We start from the raw sequence: 18,900 nt of genomic DNA, 5'->3' as shown, positions 1-18,900 counted from the left end.
ATAAGGACATTAAGGCTGACACGGGAGGCTAGAACAAAGAGCTAGTCATAGTGCAAGGGTAATTATGCTAAATCAATACTAAGGAGTGTGGTATGTAAAAGTTGAAGTGCAAATTTCACTTCTTTCATAAATGATACAAGAAAACTCAAGTTTTGATATGCGTGTATTTATTATTAGGTACAAAGCCTCTTAGGAAAGTTGATGTCGAGGGTTCAAGTTGTAGTTTTCCTTTATGGCTGTTGTGGTATGGGTTGATGACAAATAGGCGTAGCTATGAATTTTTCGATTAATTTTTATCTAGGCCATAACGCATATAGCCTGCCATGTGCATTCGTCTATGAGTACTTCTACAAAGACACTCCTATCAGATTTTCTACCATATATATAGAACATATATCTATTAGTCGATTTCTAAAGAGAAACTATCCTTAAACTCTTAAAGTGAAGATGTTTTAGTTTTAACATGTATTTTGATTATCAAAGCACTACTGATTGTTTTTTACTTAAGAGAGCAAAGCACCACTGGATCTCCATCGCTGCTAGTAATGTGCAAACTATTGTTCGTCTCCAATGTGAGAACCCTTGAAGGACACTTGGTTAGATCTTCTTTGTTCGCAACACACACGCTCTCATTGAACTTTACAACTAAATAGTCAAGTCTAAGTTATGATCATAAATATGAAAACTCAACTTCCCATTTGCAGAAACTAATGGACTATCAGAATCTAGACTTTCACCTTGTTTCAAGATGTTGTGTTGGCCATTACAACCACTCCACAAACTCCACATAAACATCAACTCTTGAAGCCTCATTAGGAACACAACCAATCCAAGAGTTCGAAGAAGAGTGACCGATTTGCGCTAAAGCATCAACAACAAAATTGACCTATATATATGAAAACATGAGTAAAAGAGATAACATCTGGAAATTCTTCGGATATCTTCAATCAAACCGAGCAATCTCCAAGGGGGTGATATTCTTCCATTTACAACATGAATCACCAACTTAGTGTCGCCTTTAATTTCAACTCATACAAAGCCTTTCTCCTTAGGGCCACATCTTTAGTAGTATGAACATAATTGCAACTAATAAGCTAGCCTAACAAGAGATCTTGCATTTTCATTTCTGATAACAAATCAAGAGACTAATGAATCTTTACAGATATAGCCATCAAAGTTAATTTTAACATAAGAGTTAGTGGGACCGTGTGAACATATATGTCATTTAATCATGGCGTGATGTTTTAAAATATGCTCCAAACTTCTTACGGTGTTAAAATGATTATTATGAGAAACTATTGCAGCAGTAGCTAGAACAATTGAAATAGGGTCAGGGAAGCCCTTCTAAATTTTTTTCCGTTCTCGGTTTTCTAGATTTGCCAGCAAGTGATGATCATTCTTGCAAAATCATCAACATTATCATTTCTAATTTTGGATATGGGGAGATGAGCTCTTCTAGAATATCTACAATATTAGTTTTTTTTGTTAATTATCTGACTTAGGTAATTTGAATCGCTCTTTGATGAAGATTTCATATAACTAAGCTAATGTATTTTTCTTTGTCGTATCAGAAAAGTGTAGGACGTGTAATATTTCTCTTTTTAACAGATTGTGGGTTTTAACTAAAAAAAGCAATTATATGCAACTTTATAGGTTCAGTACCGGATAATATAGTTAATTTAATTAATATTATTATATATAGATTCTCCTTGTATTCTCTAGTATCATTAATGTTTATGATATGAGGGCAGCCAGTTTAGACTCTATTCAAAAAAAAAAGAAAAAGAATTCTCAAAGTAAGACTTAACATTGAATTACTATCGTGGTTAGCTAGACTCTATTTGATTAAATCAACATATTTTAAACTTTTCCGATCATATGAATCAAGACATAAAACTCTAATAAAAAACGTACATTGAGCACCAACATTGCACAAATCCCAAATGTGAAAAAGAGGAAAACGTGAGATAAATCGATAAAACTCCTCATATGGTCCAACAATTTCCTCAAGCCAACACCAAAACGACTTGGTTGTTTGTCAAAGCACTATAAGTATTTTGCATATAAGGGGAACAGAAGAGAAGGAAAGGCTATTGTTCTCCTTTGATGACTTGTAGCTTCACACCATAATCCTTCTCTCAACACCTCAATGCTGTAATTCTTTTCTCCTCTCTTCTTTTTTTATCTCCAAAAAAACAACAACAACAAGAAGAAGCAGCTTGATAGGGGAGAGGGGTAGACACAAGCTTTGAGGGTTTGGCTTTGCTCTCTCCTTTTCCTTGTTCCTCTCTTTGTCTCCATCAAAACCACGCCTGAATTCTCCTCCTCCTTCCTTCTTCAGCTTTGTCTCCTCTCTCCCTCTCAATTCATAAAGCTTCAATTTTTTGAGCTCCCAATTCTGCAAAATAGAGAAAAGCTTGAAGATTTAAGGCTCTCTGTGTAAACCCAGCTCAGGTTTGGCAAAACCCTATTGCAATTGCATCGTACCCTATTGCATTTGTGGTAATTACTTTGCAATTGCATCGTCCCTATTGCATTTGTGATAATTACTTTGTAAATTTGAAATCGCTGGACTTGGATTCGTGTGATTGTGCTTGATGGGTTGTCAAATGTTGTAGCTTTGTTCTGTGCAATAGGGTTTTTGAGTGTGGATTAGTATTGGGTTTGCTGGGTTTTGTAGGACTTGGGTGTTTGAGTTCAGAGGCTGTGTGGTTCTGGGTCTTTACGTTTTGCTTGATTGGTTGTGAGGATTTTGTGTATTTTGAAGTTGGATGCTTTTGGAGTATTGATTGAAATTGTGGGTGTGTGTGATTGTATATTGATTAGATATGAGTCGTAGGGTGAGAAGGAAGGTGGGTAGGAAAGGGAAGGAGAAGGTGGTGTTGCCGACTTATCCTGAGATTGAGGAAGAAGTTTCGGGTTCTGTGTATAATGGGTTTGTTGATTGGACTGGTTTGCCTGATGACACTGTGATTCAGTTGTTTTCGTGTCTGAATGATCGCGACCGGGCAAGTTTAGCATCTACTTGCAAGACTTGGAGGGTTCTTGGGATTTCTCCTTGTTTGTGGACCTCTTTGGATCTTCGCGCGCACAAATGTAATGATGCAATGGCAACTTCACTTGCTTCGAGGTGTGTGAATCTTAAGAAGCTTAGGTTTCGTGGGGCAGAATCCGCCGATGCTATACTGCATCTTCAGGCAAGGGATTTACGTGAGATAAGTGGTGATTATTGCAGGAAAATAACTGATGCAACTCTTTCTGTGATTGTCGCACGACACGAGGCACTTGAAAGCCTGCAGCTTGGGCCAGATTTCTGTGAAAGGATCAGCAGTGATGCTATAAAAGCCATAGCTTTTTGCTGTCCTAAATTGAAGAAGCTTCGACTATCTGGAATTAGGGATGTTCATGCTGATGCTATTAATGCTCTAACTAAGCATTGCCCAAATTTGACTGATATTGGGTTCATAGACTGTCTGAACGTTGATGAGATGGCATTGGGAAATGTTGTGTCAGTTCGGTTCCTCTCTGTCGCAGGGACATCAAATATGAAATGGGGTGTGGTTTCACATCTTTGGCATAAGCTGCCTAACTTGACTGGTCTAGATGTTTCAAGAACTGATATTAGTTCTGCTGCTGTTTCGCGATTGTTGTCATCATCACAGAGCCTGAAGGTTTTATGTGCCTTGAATTGTCCTGAGCTTGAAGGAGGCACCAACTTTGCTCCCCGTAAATATAAAAGTAAATTGTTACTCGCCCTTTTTACAGATATTTTGAAAGAACTAGCTTTATTATTTGTCGATATTACAAAAAAAGGGAAGAATGTGTTTTTGGATTGGAGGAATTCAGTGAACAAGGATAAGAACTTGGATGACATTATGACTTGGCTTGAGTGGATTCTGTCTCATACTCTTTTGCGCATTGCTGAGAGCAATCAGCAAGGTTTGGATGCTTTTTGGCTCAAACAAGGTGCAACATTGTTGCTCAATTTAATGCAGAGCTCACAAGAGGATGTCCAGGAAAGGGCAGCTACTGGACTTGCAACTTTTGTTGTTATTGATGATGAGAATGCTAGCATAGACTGCGGGAGGGCCGAAGCTGTTATGCGAGATGGTGGAATACGCCTTCTCCTAAACCTAGCAAGATCTTGGCGAGAAGGACTTCAGTCAGAGGCTGCAAAGGTAAATTCTGATGATGAATATCTATTTGATACACATAATTATTGTTTTATTTGGTCCATTATATAGGGACTGGTTCTTTGGTGATATACATTTATGATTGGAACAATGCACATCGCTACACAATCTGATTAACCTTTTCTTTTTCATATTTATTGTTTGTGTAGGCTATAGCAAATTTGTCTGTGAATGGTCAAGTTGCAAAAGCTGTTGCTGAAGAAGGAGGAATCGATATTCTGGCTGGTTTGGCTAGGTCTATGAATAGGCTTGTTGCTGAAGAGGCTGCTGGAGGACTATGGAATCTATCTGTTGGAGAAGAACACAAGGTTTGATATATTACAATTTAATTGTTTTCTTTTTGTATAGATCCTATTACCCCGAATTCAGTTCTAACAAATTAGATTTTCTAATCAGGGTGCCATCGCTGAAGCTGGTGGTGTAAAAGCTTTAGTTGATCTTATATTCAAGTGGTCCTCTGGTGGTGATGGAGTTCTGGTACATTTTGCCTTTTTATTGTTTTTTTATTTTATTTTTCATTGCCATATATGACGTAGCAATGCTTTTGTTGCTGCATGCTGATTAAAGTTACGACTTACATTCCATGTGTCTCATTTCAGGAACGTGCAGCTGGTGCACTGGCGAACTTGGCTGCCGATGACAAGTGTAGCACAGAGGTTGCAGTGGCAGGTGGTGTGCATGCTTTAGTGATGCTTGCTCGTAACTGCAAATTTGAGGGAGTGCAAGAGCAGGTAGTACAACTTTCCATCGTTTGGATATGGTATCCTGAATCTACATTTTAAGATCTTCAGGAGCATTACATGTCCATCTAGTGATTTGTAAATACAAATAAATTCAAAATTTAATATTGTTTGCTTCCTGCTTGTCTATTTCTGTCGGCATAAAGCCTATAACTATAAAGCAACAAATTGCAGATGGGTATAGTTTATTGCAATGCTGTAGAAGTTGAAACTACAGGAAAATTTTATGTAGGAAACCTTGAAAACTTGTCTCGTTCCTTACTGTATTCACCTTGACACTCAACACTTGGGTTGTGGTGACTGAGTTGTCGTTCTTTATACGCATCTTGTTAAGACTCAAAAAGCATGTCTGGGTCTGGGTATGCCACCATATCCAAGTTTAGTATGGACATATGGCAGGCAGTTTGACAGTAAACCAACAATAAGATAGCTTATTCCTTATGTTCTATGGCTTTATAGAGGATTCAACCTCATCGATAGTAATAGCCTAAAGATAAACCACTTAGTCCAGTGTTTTTCCTTTCTTTTTGGGATATTTACTTTTTAGTTAGTATCTATTTTCAAATGTAAGATTATCGAGCTGGTAGTGCATCTATTGTGGGTCCTCTCTGTTGCTTATTTGCTTCCCTGTCTCATTGGGTATGCAATGTACATTTGCACTTGCACTTGTTACATGCTTTTGTGCACTTTATATGTTGCTTTCTGCAAGTTATTTAATGCTCTTTATGTATACCAGGCTGCCCGTGCTTTGGCTAATTTAGCTGCTCATGGAGATAGTAATAGTAATAATGCTGCAGTGGGACAAGAGGCTGGTGCTCTTGAAGCACTTGTTCAGCTTACGCAATCTCCTCATGAAGGAGTCAGGTAGTTTCCTTTGTTTTAAACTACTTTGGCTTTTGGAAAACTTGTGTATATTAATCTGATATAGTTGTGTCATCTACATATACATATCTTATTCAATAATTTTTTATCCAAATCAACAATACAAGGAAAGGAGAAAGATGCAGCTAAGGAAGAAAGTTATAGCGAACAATTTCATTGAAACAATATCTTAAAATGTTCATCTATGACAGAGGTGCATTTGCTTCGAATTTATAAAATAATCATGTGTTAAGGCTCCAATGGTTGCACAGTAGGCTACATTCTAATTGGAACTATGTACTTGACTCGTAATTTTTTGATTAGCTTCCTCAACTTCCATCTCTGTGACCATGGTATACTTAATACCCTATTTTACTATCGAACAGGCAAGAGGCAGCTGGCGCATTGTGGAATCTGTCATTTGATGACAGAAATCGAGAAGCAATTGCTGCAGCGGGTGGTGTTGAGGCCTTGGTATGATATTGCTCTCAAACTTAACCTTATTGTGGCATTATATGCAGTTAACTCATTAAATAAGAAAGAGTTAAATTTCTTACTCAATTGCTTTAGAGTGGAAATGATCATATGAAGAAAGAGCTTATTATCTCTTAATGCTTTCAATGTCATAGAAGGCCATTAGTTTTTGGTAGATTTCTTTGTATGGAGCTGAAGTTTCAGTTTGACCACAAGTCTTCAAAACAAGTTGTCATTCACTATTTTCTTTACTGTTGACATTTTAATAATTTACTACTGAGCTGCAATAAAAGTTACTATGTTTTTATGAAATAGGCTTTATTAAATGGTCTAGCACATTTATGGTTTGACCAAGACTCCCTACTCTCCTAGTCTCGGTCATCAACAATATCAATGAACATTGATTGAAATAGATGGTTTTAGAAGGTTCTTGCTGTGAAACATTGCCATGAATCGGAATGACCTTTGAACTTCAAAATAAATTCTTGAAGTGTAATGCGTAGGTCATTGACTTATGAATGTGAATAATGGTAATGAATGAACAATGACCCCTTTTATCCTTGTGATACTCAGCGACTGCGATACATGCATACATAAAAAAAATTGGTAACTATTGTAACTGCCAGCTTAGATGAGAAACTGTTCATATTAAGTTATATACGGACTTTATGTTTTCTGAAAGTTCGAAACAATTTGAGAGTTTACCTTCTCGGATATCCTTCATTTGAGCTTAGTGATACTTTCATGCAAATTAATTTTTTATATATAAGTTTTTTATTTTTTTATTTTATATTTTTTTTAATAGATATGTAGTCTTGATACTATACTTTATCTGTATGTTTACGTTAGCATATGTGGGTTATTCAGGTTGCTCTTGCGCAAGGCTGCTCAAATGCCTCCCCAGGTCTTCAAGAAAGGGCTGCTGGTGCTCTTTGGGGATTGTCTGTCTCTGAAGCCAACAGGTATGTGCTTATTCTGTTACGCAACTAGGATTACACTAATTCAAACTACATGGGCCTTTTGGCTTGTCTAACTACATACTCATTAGAGAAGGGGCCCTTTGGCTTGTCTAACTATATACCTTAGAGAAGACATATAACTTATAGTACAAAGAAAAGAAGAAGCGGAGTTATAGTCATAAAACTGGCATCTTATAGCTCTGCTATCTGCTATAAATTGAGGCTTAGCATCTTGAAATAACCATGTATACAACGCGAAATACATGCAATTGACATATGTCAGTATTCTGACATATAAGGACCAACATTGTGTTAAAAACTTATGTCTGGGAAATTGATATTATTTCATACACAGTCATACACGGACGTTCAGTTTCAGAACCTCAGTAACGACTCCCAAAGAGAAAATGTAAGTTTGGTGAAGGGTCCTCCAACCCCCCGAATATTGACATGGTTTGCGTTGTGCGTTCATCTTCGCCTCGCTATATTTTAAGATCTGCAACTCTGAGTTCCCATGTCTATCCTCGATCAGAGCAAACCATACCTCCACTCCACTCTGCAATCACTAAACCACATTGTCCCTCCTTATCTCAGTCAACTTCCAATACTTACTTTATTTTATCTTATCAATGAAAATATAAATACTCTTGATTAATAAATTTACAAACACTGAGACAACCAGCACACTAGGACAGCACACACAAGGTTCCTCAAGAACATTCTGGTGCATTGTTTCTTGTTTGGTGTCTTTATCCTACTTTTCTAGTTTGCCTCGTGCCACCATTATAGGTGAGTTTTCTGAAGTCATAATCATAATAGTCTCAACCTCATCAGAACTTGCATGGGAGATTCGGCCAAAGCCGATGTCTCTACCAAATTGGGTCCACATGGAATGCTATATATCAAACAAGGAAAGATCAAGCATCCATTTCTATCCTGTTCCTGTATAAGATCTGATCTCTCAAGGTTCTCTCTCCAACTGCAGAGTCCCTCTCTGTAGAGACCCAACCTTACTGGAGAAAGTATGCATTGAAGTAGACCAGTGTCAAGAACATGATCGGCATTGTCAAGAAGCCTCGTTGCCTTTGGTAATTATCGGCGAGCCACACCATATTGCTTAATGTGGTGAGTGTCACTTTTGATATCTTACGGAAACTCAATCCCAAAGGGTTGTGATGGTCCACATCAGAGAAAAACTACGCACTACTTGAATTCGTTTAGTATTTTCTTCAATTTCTACACGTGGCATCGATGGATGGAATCCGTCACATTTCCAAAAAATGGATTGAATGAGTAACATTGAGTTTCTTAATCATGAGACTTCAGCATAAGCTAGAGTTGGTCTGGAATGTTGAACCATTGATTCAAATATATTGAAACAATATATTACTTTAAAGAGGAAGACAGCTTTTATCACTGGTGAATGTAAACTTAAGAGATGTACACCTACGTTGAGTTATGGCTTTAGAGTATGCAGCTGGTTGTAGAAGTAACACCTAATAGAACAAGATCTTTGAAGTATGGTGTTCAGAACCAGAGAATTCATGACCACTGCAAATCAAAAACTGGGATGCTTTCCTACCAGCTGCAATCAATGGAGACCTGGATGAGTAAGTAAAGGTCAAAAGGTAGATAGGGGCATAATTTATCTGCTGATGGTCGATTTGATAGCAAGGTGGATGAAATTGACAGATTTAATTTTGTAGATTGGGTGACAAGCTGAGAGAGTTGTCGTGTTAATAAAGATCTATGTGATTCAGGATTTGAAAGTTGTTTGAGACTGGATTGATTTATTGAACAGATTGGATATAATGGAATAGGTGGCAGAAGTGTTGCCCTGGTGAGAGAAGTTCAAAGTATACGAAAACTTGGCAATGCCTGTTTACTGCACTAAGTCAAAGTAGAACTCTTGTTCATCCTTTGGTAGTGACATTACAAGGTTGTTCGATTCTAGTCATACTTCTCTTCCTTTCCCAAAAATAGAGATTGCATATGCACCTGAAACAGTTATCTTTCTCCAATGACCACAATCATAGTTTACTTTTTTTATTTTTAAAAATAACTGTTAGGAGTAGAAAGGGGAGTAATACACATGACAATGTCAAGGAGCAGCTAATATCCCAATCAATATCAGTCACGTAAGCGGATGCCATCTAGAGACCTTACCCTCTTGAAGTTATCAAATTCTAGTTATCAATGCCTATAATTACTTGATCGTGATATATACCTTTTCTGGTGGGCAATTACCATGATATTTTTTCTATTTTGTGTCAAGCAAACTGGACGATTCTTTTTCAAAGTCCACTCATAGATGCAATCGGTTAGGAAGCACTCTTGAAAGTGCTCACCTGTTCTGCTTTTGAAGATATCAATCACTTATGCTGTTTATAATGGAACCAATAACAAGTGATATACTGAATATCTTGGCTGCAGTCATATGTTGTTTCTGCAAATCTCTAGTGCCTAAGAATGTTCACAATACTTGCCATTGTACAGATAAGGATAATGTGTCACTGTTCCTTTTATTGACATTGTTCACTTTGTGCTGGTTTGTTAGTATTGCCATTGGACGAGAAGGAGGTGTTGTGCCTTTGATTGCTTTGGCACGCTCTGAAGCTGCAGTAAGTATAATTGTTAATTTTTTCATTGCTATCTGCTTCGATGCATTTTTTTAAAATTATTTTTCTTTATCAATTTAGCTAGGTTTGTTGATAAATGCAATAGAACTATGCTCAAGTTAGTAGAAAAAGTTATATCCAGAAGATTGTGCAAATATAAACAAAATTATCCAAATTGGTGGGATGTTCGACGTTCTTTTATTATGAGAGGAGTAATATGAATTCAATCTCTCTGCTAATTGACTATATTGTCTTGTTTGTCAGAACATGTAACACCATTTCAAATGCTTATTTGACCAACACACGGATCCATTCTTGTGTCCTAATTGGAAATTAAATGTGACTCAACATATGTTCAATATTTATTTGTATTGTCCTGCTGGGCTAATCTTTAAAATAGTCCGTGTAATTATCAATATCTGCTGATGTTTCATATCATCTCTTGTTTGTTTTCATTAATTGGAATTTAGTATGATATATTTTCTTTCTTCAACTTTCAGGATGTCCATGAAACAGCTGCAGGTGCTCTATGGAATCTTGCTTTTAACCCTGGTAATGCTCTCCGTATAGTTGAGGAAGGTGGTGTTCCTGCACTTGTTCATCTTTGTTCTTCGTCGGTGTCAAAAATGGCTCGCTTCATGGCTGCATTGGCGTTGGCGTACATGTTTGATGGAAGGTACTTGCTGTGGCTTGACTCGCTGCAAGTTTATTTTTATTGAATAATACTTGTTTGTATGTTTCAAGATTTTTTGTTTTTGAAATGCGTAGAATGTATGGGCCCTATATGTAATGGGGGGCCTAAATATGTTCATTGGGGCTTATGCCACCTTAAGTGACCTAGTTTTGGCATCAATCTCTGCCAAGTTCTGGGTGATCACTATCAGTTTTGGGGAGTCTGTCCTAATCTTATGATAGATTATTTGGTTCAACTTTACTGAAATTGGATAGTTACCTGCTATCTTATGCTGCTACAGTTTGCAAAAATTAGATTCAAACATTTCTATTTTAATTAATTCTCTGTTGGGAAATCTCTAATTTACCGTGATCACAAGATTATGCTGCACCTGGGCTTGTGTGAGATTCAATTTTCTGGTCATGCTTATATTGAGTCATACTTTAGATCTCCTAGGGAATGGCAAGGTGTTAGTAATTAGTTGCATCATATGGGAATAATTGTCTTTTCTATAAATGAAATGAAAATCATTTCTTGCATCTTTACATGTTAAAGAAAGTCAATACTTTGTGCAGAATGGATGAATACGCCTTGGTAGGTATTTCTTCGGAAAGCATATCAAAGGGTGTGAGCTTAGATGGGGCTAGAAGGATGGCTCTGAAGCACATTGAGACATTCGTCCTCACATTTTCTGATCCACAGACATTTTCTGCTGCTGCTGCATCATTAGCGCTGGCAGCATTGGCACAAGTTACAGAAGGAGCTCGAATTCAAGAAGCAGGACATCTCAGATGCAGGTTTCTCTCTCTGTCTCTCTGTCTCTGTCTGTCTCTGTCTGTCTCTGTCTCTGTCTCTCTCTCTCTCTCTCTCTCTCTCTCTGTATACATAAAGTCTTACTGATTCTGCAGTGGGGCTGAAATTGGAAGATTTGTTACTATGCTACGAAATCCATCATCTGTCCTCAAGTCATGTGCTGCATTTGCTCTTCTCCAGGTAATTTTGCATAGAGACTCTTCCTCTTTATGAGAGATTGTTTTTGCATGGATGGTTAATGTTATGTTATCTTTCACGGGGAGTGATTTTTTATGTATAACCTATTCAACTGCAGTTTACCATTCCTGGTGGCCGGCATGCTATGCACCATGCAAGCCTTATGCAAAATGGAGGAGCAGCACGGGTTCTGCGGGCTGCAGCTGCTGCAGCAACTGCACCTCTTGAAGCCAAAATTTTTGCGAAAATCGTTCTTCGCAATCTTGAGCATCACCACATGGAACCATCACTATAGATCATCTGTCTGCATAATATCTCTGTTTAGGGTGGTCAGTGATGGAGGCTGAATTCATGCCTTAGTTCAGAGCTCCTCGAAAGCAGTTCATTGCAGCATGAGGACACATGCTGCTCTCTGTAATCTTCATGTAAAAGAACTAAACCTTGCCCCGTAACAAATCCGCTCGGTTTCATTTCTTATTGTCCACAATTTGTTAGGCATAAAGATGGTTGATTTAGGTTCAAGTAACCTTCCCCCTTTGTACCATCCACAAAGAAAATAGGTTCTTGAGATGGGGGTTTAATCTAAGAGCTTGTACCGTAAACCATTTTTGTCTTTTGTTTGTATTCATTGTATGTTTCCTTCTCAAAAAAATTGTACGATTTCTCTCCGATGATATGAAAAAGCTGTTTGAGACATATAGCCAATATTTTGGTGAAAAACAATATACATTTGTTGAAGTTCCTTATCATAATTTAGTCAAGCTCTTCAGTGGATGCAATACAATGATGGTACTCATGTCACTTTTGTTTCCCATCCTCTACCTCAGAAAGAAATGCAACGAAGAATATGAGAGAAGTTGCAGTTTGGTTGCCTATAGGTCCATTATTGATGGCTTCTGTTTCAGAGTTGCGCACTGTGGTGGGGGGAGTTTATCTATTAAACAACTTTATAAATATGACCTAATTAAGCTCGGTTTTATTTTATTTTTTTTGTTCCAGTCATGTTATGTATTTCTATGTTATGTTTTTTCTTGAAATTTTCTCTAATTTATATCCAAATCAACAATACAAGGAAAGGAGAAAGATGCAGCTTAAGGAAGAAAGTTATAGTGAACAATTTCATTGAAACAATATCTTAAAATGTTCATCTATTACAGTGGTGCTTTTGCTTCGAATTTATAAAATAATCTTGTGTTAAGGCTCCAATGGTTGCACAGTAGGCTACATTCTAATTGGAACTATGTACTTGACTCGTAATTTTTTGATTAGCTTCCTTAACTGACCATGGTATACTCAATACCCTATTTTACTATCAAACAGGCAAGAGGCAGCTAGCGCATTGTGGAATCTGTCATTTGATGACAGAAATCGAGAAGCAATTGCTGCAACGGATGGTGTCGAGGCCTTGGTATGAAATCGCTCTCAAACTCAACCTTATTGTGGCAGTCATATGTTGTATAAAATAGAATCTCTCTGCTATTAAATATATCGTCTTGTTTGTCAGAACGTGTAACACCATTTCAAATGCTTATTTGACCAACACACGAATCCATTCATTCTTGTGTCCTAATCGGAAATTAAAAGCGACTCACATATGTTCAATATTTGTTTGTATGGGCTAATAGTCCATGTAATTACCAACATCTGCTGATGTTTCATATCATCTCTTGTTTGTTTTCTTGTTTGTTTGTTTCAAGTTAGTAGAAAACGTAATATCCATAAACAAAATTATCCAAACTGGTGGGATTTTTTTTATATCAAAAATAGAGATGGATGTAAATATGATAAGACTCGAATGGATGGATGTAGTTGTATATATAGGAGACATAATGAGGGAAACTACAACAATGATTAGGAGAAAGTATCACAAATTAATAAGAATTAAATTCAGTTTATCCCCTCGTGGTTTGGGGGTAACTTCATGTTAGTCTCTACACTTTTATTTTCATCAGTTTACCCTTGAACTCTTTAATTTCTGTCTGCCGTGTCCAAATTCTCATATTCGATTTGGACATATAAGATCTGATTTGCCTAAATTCTAGATATTGGCCTCACAGTTAAGGTTAAAATTATCAGCAATTAACGTCCGATTTGGACAGAATATAAGACATTTGGTCACGCTTGCAGAAAATTCAAAAGTTTGAGAAGTAAATTGATAAAATTGAAAGTATAGTGATTAACATGAAGTTACTTTCAAACCTCATGAGAGTAAACTCAATTTATTTCAATTAATAACTTTATATCATAAAACAAGGATCAGAACAAGCAAACATGGCCGTATGGATCTGGTTGCTTGCATGGATTTACGATCATCTTGCATTCATAATTCGCCAATCCATTAAGCAAACGCAACGAATAGTAAGAACACTTTAGAAGTCATGATGGATTTTGAGATAGAGAGTAAAAATGATAGGTTGTAAGCAACGCCACAACCGGCCGTGAAACCCTTAATACTCTATTCCATCCGGGATGTCGCTCTATGTGAGGATTCACAATCATATACAGCTCGTCTGATGTTTATTAAAGTGAACCCTGCCCTCGACACAATATCTCAACACAATAAACTGATATGTGCTAACCGGTTTGCAAGGTTATCCAGACAACACAGAAACTAAAAAGGCTAGCACACTGTGGACAGGACTAGTCAATATGCAACTTCAACCCAAGTAACATCAATACTTCAACTGGATTCCAGGAAAAATTACAGTATAATATACAAATATATATAGATAAAGGTTCATCTCTCTCTTCGGCTAAATTGAGAGAACACCAAAAAGTATATGTCGAGGTGACAAACTAAAGCCTTGAACTGTCCCCATGCCATGAGCTCGATTGCAATCAAAATTCAACTAAAACTAACTTGTCCGACATAGACTTGGACTTGGCTATAATTTTCTGAAAGGTATGGAAACTGAAAGCAGCTGCATTGACTTAAATATTTCACCTGGTATTGATAAATTTGTCTTCCAGGTGGTGACCATGACGAGGGTTCTGGAGGCAGAGGTCGAGAGCTAATTGAATTATTCATGCAAAAGTTCTCAATGCGATCTATGATACTAACCAGAAGGCAGGTCATGGGTAAGTTTTTCCTGAATAGCTCTAAGAGAGGAGATGGCTGATATGTTTCTCCACTTCCAAGTTTAAACAAATGACCCATGAGAACACTCGCTGGCTGCTCCATGAGTTTACCAATCTTCATAGTAGACATTATATCTTGGGCTGTAACAGAGGGAACATGAGGGAAGTATATGAAATATACATAAGAGATGTTTAACTCCATTAAAGGAAATTCGGGGACATCAGGAACAAACCTTTTGGTTTCTTCATCTTCTTGAAACTTCATCTGTAGTATCTTAGAGCCAGGATTGGTACGCATGACCAGGATGAATTGTTTGGTGATTATCCATCACCGAGGCTGGTGATTTCTTTTTCTCCTCCTTATAGGCCTCTGCCTCTGATGAGTATTCTTTTGAATGTCCTGCATCTGCACCATTTCATCAAACACATTATCGGGCTGCCGTCCATTCTGACGCTGGCCTTGAAAAGGTGGAGAAGCAATATGATTATTTGGAGTATGGAAAAAGCATGGAAAAAGCCTGAGGCCATTAATATAAATCTCAACCAGTGTACGTACCCAAGAAAACAAAACAAAACAAAGCAAAGTAAATCATATAACTGTCGGAATTTGTGGCTAAACGACGAAATGGGCCAACAGATTATTAGGTGCAATGTAGGACTGCACTCTAACCCAAACTTCAAATCAATCCCAAGTGAAAAGAAAAACCTTCACATCAAGTAATGAACTCCTTACTGAGAAGTTATATATAGTCATACCAAAATAGTTAACATCAAGTGGTCACCAATGAAAATAAGACAACAAAGGATTCACTATAGCTCACTATAATAATTCAAGTTTTCCCAATCTACAAGACACAATGGACAATGATATTATAGAAAAGAAGACCTGGGTCTATGTATGTTGATGAGTAACCTTTATAGAACATTCAAAACAATTATAGAAGGATACTGGGATCTACTGTTCTGAATATGTGTGCATGCTGTGAATTGCTAAGTGTCTGGAAAACCTTTCTAATATATTTAGTAGTCCACATTAATCATCAAACATTTGTATCCAGCATACACATAGAATTCATTATACACAGAAGAAAATAAGAAAAACAAAAAAGATATATAATATAGTAAAACCATTTGATTCCTAGAAGCCAATAATGATATTAATATTTTCCTAACAGATGTAGGCCAAGGCTGAGATGACTACAATGTTAGTAGCAGTGAATTAATTCTATGATAGAGATGCTACTTTGCTTGCATTAATTTGAATCATGGATCTGTTTTGCAGCTCCATAATCGCTAGAATGATAATATGAACCTGCCTTGTCACTTCATGTTTTACATATACATTGTAGTCATAGACTCATAATCAATAGAAAGGAGAGAGATCATCGTTTATTTTGCTTAATCAGTGCTAGCTTCTTGAGAGGGACTTGCATGTTATGATCATAACCTTTCAATTGCATCTGACCAGAAATCATGCATCTCAAAAATGAAAATTAATACAAATTGATTCCCATATTAGAAACACAAAATGCCTAGCATAGCTGCAGGAGCATGCTGCCCCAACTGTTAGAACAGAGACATATAGTACTATCATGTCAAAACAGTCTCTGAAAAATAATGGCTAAATTGCTTCACAGCTGACCAGCTGCATTAATAAAATTTAAACAGTAACTACTAAGAATTGACTAGCTGGTTCTGATTTATCTTTGTAATACAAAATGATATGCCAAATGAATCGATTTAATTGAATGCCAATGCAGTGAATGCAGAATCAAGGACACAAGTCAGAAAAATTTATTAAGTTATACAGGTTGCAGCAACCGATCCTATTCCTTATGTTCGTTGGGTAACCCTTTTTTCTCTATAGTTTTCTCTTTTCTTTTCCTTTTTTGATAAAAAGTTCTTTAACAAGGACAGAAGAGCAAAGTCCAAAAGGGAGCTAAACAGGATAGCAATACAAATAGGACACCTGGGCCAATTGGCCAAATGAACGGAGCCAAGAGCAACTTCAAAGGCCATCAGAAAAGAATGATTGCAGTGATGCAAACATATACCCCTATACAAGCATAAAGCAAAGATCAAACATATGAAATTTAAACATCTAGCTTAGAGGCACACATAACCTGAGCAATTATAAACTTCCGAAACCACAGGGAAACCTGAGTACAAGAAACTCAGCCAATACTTATCAAAATTGGCGTTGTTACTTCAATTGTGTAAGATGATTTGAATCAAAATTCAAGGTAGGGTACAGCAGAATTCTTTCCTAAATCTTGATTAGAATACAAACCCCAAAAATATCGAAGTTTTAAGCTAAATAAAGAATGAGCAACCAAGAGTGTTCAAGCCACAACAATGTACCTTAAGATCGGCAACATCCTTGTTCATCCGTTGCAGCTACACCTTGCAGTCCAGGATCCAGAGCACAGACAATGTTCTCTACTTGTAGGCCAGTTCTTACAGAATTAAGTTCAACAAACCCCGAACGCGTCAACTGCAAATCATCAAGCATGTTTAACTAGCCTAGACAGAATTAGAAATGGCCAAAAGGTGAAACTAAAGCTCACATCTTCAGCACATAAAGCATATAAAGATCTCATCTTCAACATAGCATAAGTAAGCACAACAATGACCAACTGGAGGGAAAAAGACCACATGTATAATACAAGGAAAATGCTTACCGTCTTTTTGGACTTATCATTCATAGGAGCACCACTACAGATAGGACAACAGCATGAGATTGTATAGAGTTGGACCAATCCACGACACATAAAAAAGTCTTTAATCTAACAATGATGAGGAAACCAAAGAATGAAAAACCTAGAATGCACTTCCCTGAGATGTACAGTTGTTGCCTTTTTTTTTTAACCAATTTCTTTTCACTCTTTTATACCTAATATTTACGACAAAAAAAAGTCTTTAATCTAACAATGACGAGGAAAGCAAAGAAAAGAAGAACCCAGAATGCACTTTCCTGGGATAACTCTAAACGAGTTTTTTTTATTTTTTTTTGCACCAATCTATTTTCATTTCTTCTGCCTAATCCACTACCCAAGAAAGTATTTCATTTCCAATACCAAAACATCCCCAAGTTGGAGAACAGAGACGCATATGATCAGATAATATAAGCCTAGAGGAGAGCAAGGTCAAGGTATGTCACACGATTTCCCCTTCCTCCAATTCATCATCCCTTTCCTCCAATTCATCAACCTCTAGGGTGTCATCCTTGAGAAATAAGCCAAGTCGCTCCAGAGGTGATCGGAAGTGCGATCGCCAACGGCGACGATCATAGTATCCGGATAACTGTTTAAGTTCTTTAAGGATATAGCAGTTGTCCTCAAACACAACTGTCCTCTCCACCTCTTCAAGGGCAATACGAGCTTCTTGTCTATCTTTTTCTCTTAGTATCGCTTCAAGCCTTGCAATCTCTTCACGCTGCACCCTCTCAAATACGGCCTTATCTTGTTGGAACTTGAGTGGATCAATTCTCTTACCGTTTTGTTGGGATTTCACAAAAGTATGCGCAAATTGAAGCCTGTGCCTTGCAGCATGAAGAGCCTTAGTTGGTGAAAGTGGAACACTAAACGGAGGAGGAGTGGAGTGTTTGACTGTTTTGGTAAGCTCTACCAGGCCATCACTTGCAGTTCCAACATCCTCTCTGCTTTGGTCACAGATACATTGCGAGGAGGCAGAGTAGGTTTATGGGAGTATCCCCTGGAGGTCCCCTCTTCCTCTTCTTAGGGGCCGAGAGAGAAGATCGTCCATGATAGCTCAAAAGCGTAGTCGTCACTTTCCCATCAAGGCCTGGAAAGGACAATCTGATCTTCAACGTTGTTGTTGTTGTTGTTACCGTCGCACTCATCTTGATCGTACTAGTGGCCCTAAATCGTACCGATCTAATCACCGGTTCCTAACTGATCCCCCAGAAATTGAAGACCCGGGATCAATACAGGGTATCAGAATCTCCGCCCTAACTTACCGGAATTCAAACCCTAGACCGGAATCGAAACCCTAACTTAAATCTCCGCCCTAACTTACCGGAATTCAAACCCTGGACCGGAATCGAAACCCTAACTTACGTAAATCAGAAATGGATGCAAGTAAAATCAAACAAAATTACCGAAATGGAATCGCGGAGGTGGGCGTGCGTGGAAGCGAGAGTGAGCGAACGAAGTCGCCGCCGGATCGACGGAGGAGCAGAGAGCCAGAGAGAGTGTCGGAGGGAGAAATGAGAGAGAAAACAATTGCAGTAAGTAAGAGTGAGAGAGAGAAAGCCCCGAGTGAACCTTTTATAAGTGACGCGTAGAGTCATCG

At 37.6% G+C, this 18,900-nt stretch overlaps 3 protein-coding genes across 3 annotated transcripts; 1 reads left to right on the top strand and 2 right to left on the bottom strand.

Annotated features, from left to right (window-relative positions):
* The first annotated feature begins 2,458 nt into the window (after positions 1-2,458).
* On the top strand, positions 2,459-12,228 carry LOC101292054 (protein ARABIDILLO 1-like). Its single transcript, XM_004306944.1, has 12 exons — positions 2,459-4,178; positions 4,343-4,501; positions 4,590-4,670; positions 4,793-4,924; positions 5,670-5,797; positions 6,181-6,268; positions 7,136-7,230; positions 9,785-9,848; positions 10,346-10,521; positions 11,094-11,315; positions 11,427-11,511; positions 11,627-12,228. Exons 1-12 carry the CDS (start codon positions 2,829-2,831, stop codon positions 11,801-11,803), a joined length of 2,757 nt encoding a protein of 918 aa, XP_004306992.1. The 5' UTR covers positions 2,459-2,828; the 3' UTR covers positions 11,804-12,228.
* A 1,775-nt stretch (positions 12,229-14,003) lies between these two features.
* On the bottom strand, positions 14,004-15,343 carry LOC101291757. The gene is made up of 2 exons (XM_004306943.1): positions 14,820-15,343; positions 14,004-14,727 (listed from the first exon to the last, which is right to left on the bottom strand). The coding sequence occupies exons 1-2, from the start codon at positions 14,833-14,835 to the stop codon at positions 14,354-14,356; spliced, it is 390 nt and encodes a 129-aa protein (XP_004306991.1). The 5' UTR covers positions 14,836-15,343; the 3' UTR covers positions 14,004-14,353.
* Positions 15,344-16,709: 1,366 nt separating this feature from the next.
* On the bottom strand, positions 16,710-18,898 carry LOC101294806. Its single transcript, XM_004308463.1, has 2 exons — positions 18,707-18,898; positions 16,710-17,080 (listed from the first exon to the last, which is right to left on the bottom strand). Exons 1-2 carry the CDS (start codon positions 18,896-18,898, stop codon positions 16,949-16,951), a joined length of 324 nt encoding a protein of 107 aa, XP_004308511.1. The 3' UTR covers positions 16,710-16,948.
* Positions 18,899-18,900: the final 2 nt, after the last annotated feature.

Source organism: Fragaria vesca, linkage group LG7 (genome assembly GCF_000184155.1).
Source record: "Fragaria vesca subsp. vesca linkage group LG7, FraVesHawaii_1.0, whole genome shotgun sequence".
Taxonomy (NCBI): domain Eukaryota; kingdom Viridiplantae; phylum Streptophyta; class Magnoliopsida; order Rosales; family Rosaceae; genus Fragaria; species Fragaria vesca.
Note: the sequence above shows the minus strand (reverse complement) of the source record. Positions and strands in the feature narration are given on the sequence as shown.

Excerpts from the sequence above, each read along its gene's own strand:
- LOC101294806 (XM_004308463.1), bottom strand. The coding sequence starts at position 18,898 with ATGACTCTACGCGTCACTTATAAAAGGTTCACTCGGGGCTTTCTCTCT. Across the intron at positions 17,081-18,706 it reads ACCTCCGCGATTCCATTTCG|TTGACGCGTTCGGGGTTTGT; the intron begins GTAATTTTGTTT and ends GATGATTTGCAG.
- LOC101292054 (XM_004306944.1), top strand. The coding sequence starts at position 2,829 with ATGAGTCGTAGGGTGAGAAGGAAGGTGGGTAGGAAAGGGAAGGAGAAG. Across the intron at positions 4,671-4,792 it reads CTGGTGGTGATGGAGTTCTG|GAACGTGCAGCTGGTGCACT; the intron begins GTACATTTTGCC and ends GTCTCATTTCAG. Across the intron at positions 11,316-11,426 it reads GCAGGACATCTCAGATGCAG|TGGGGCTGAAATTGGAAGAT; the intron begins GTTTCTCTCTCT and ends CTGATTCTGCAG.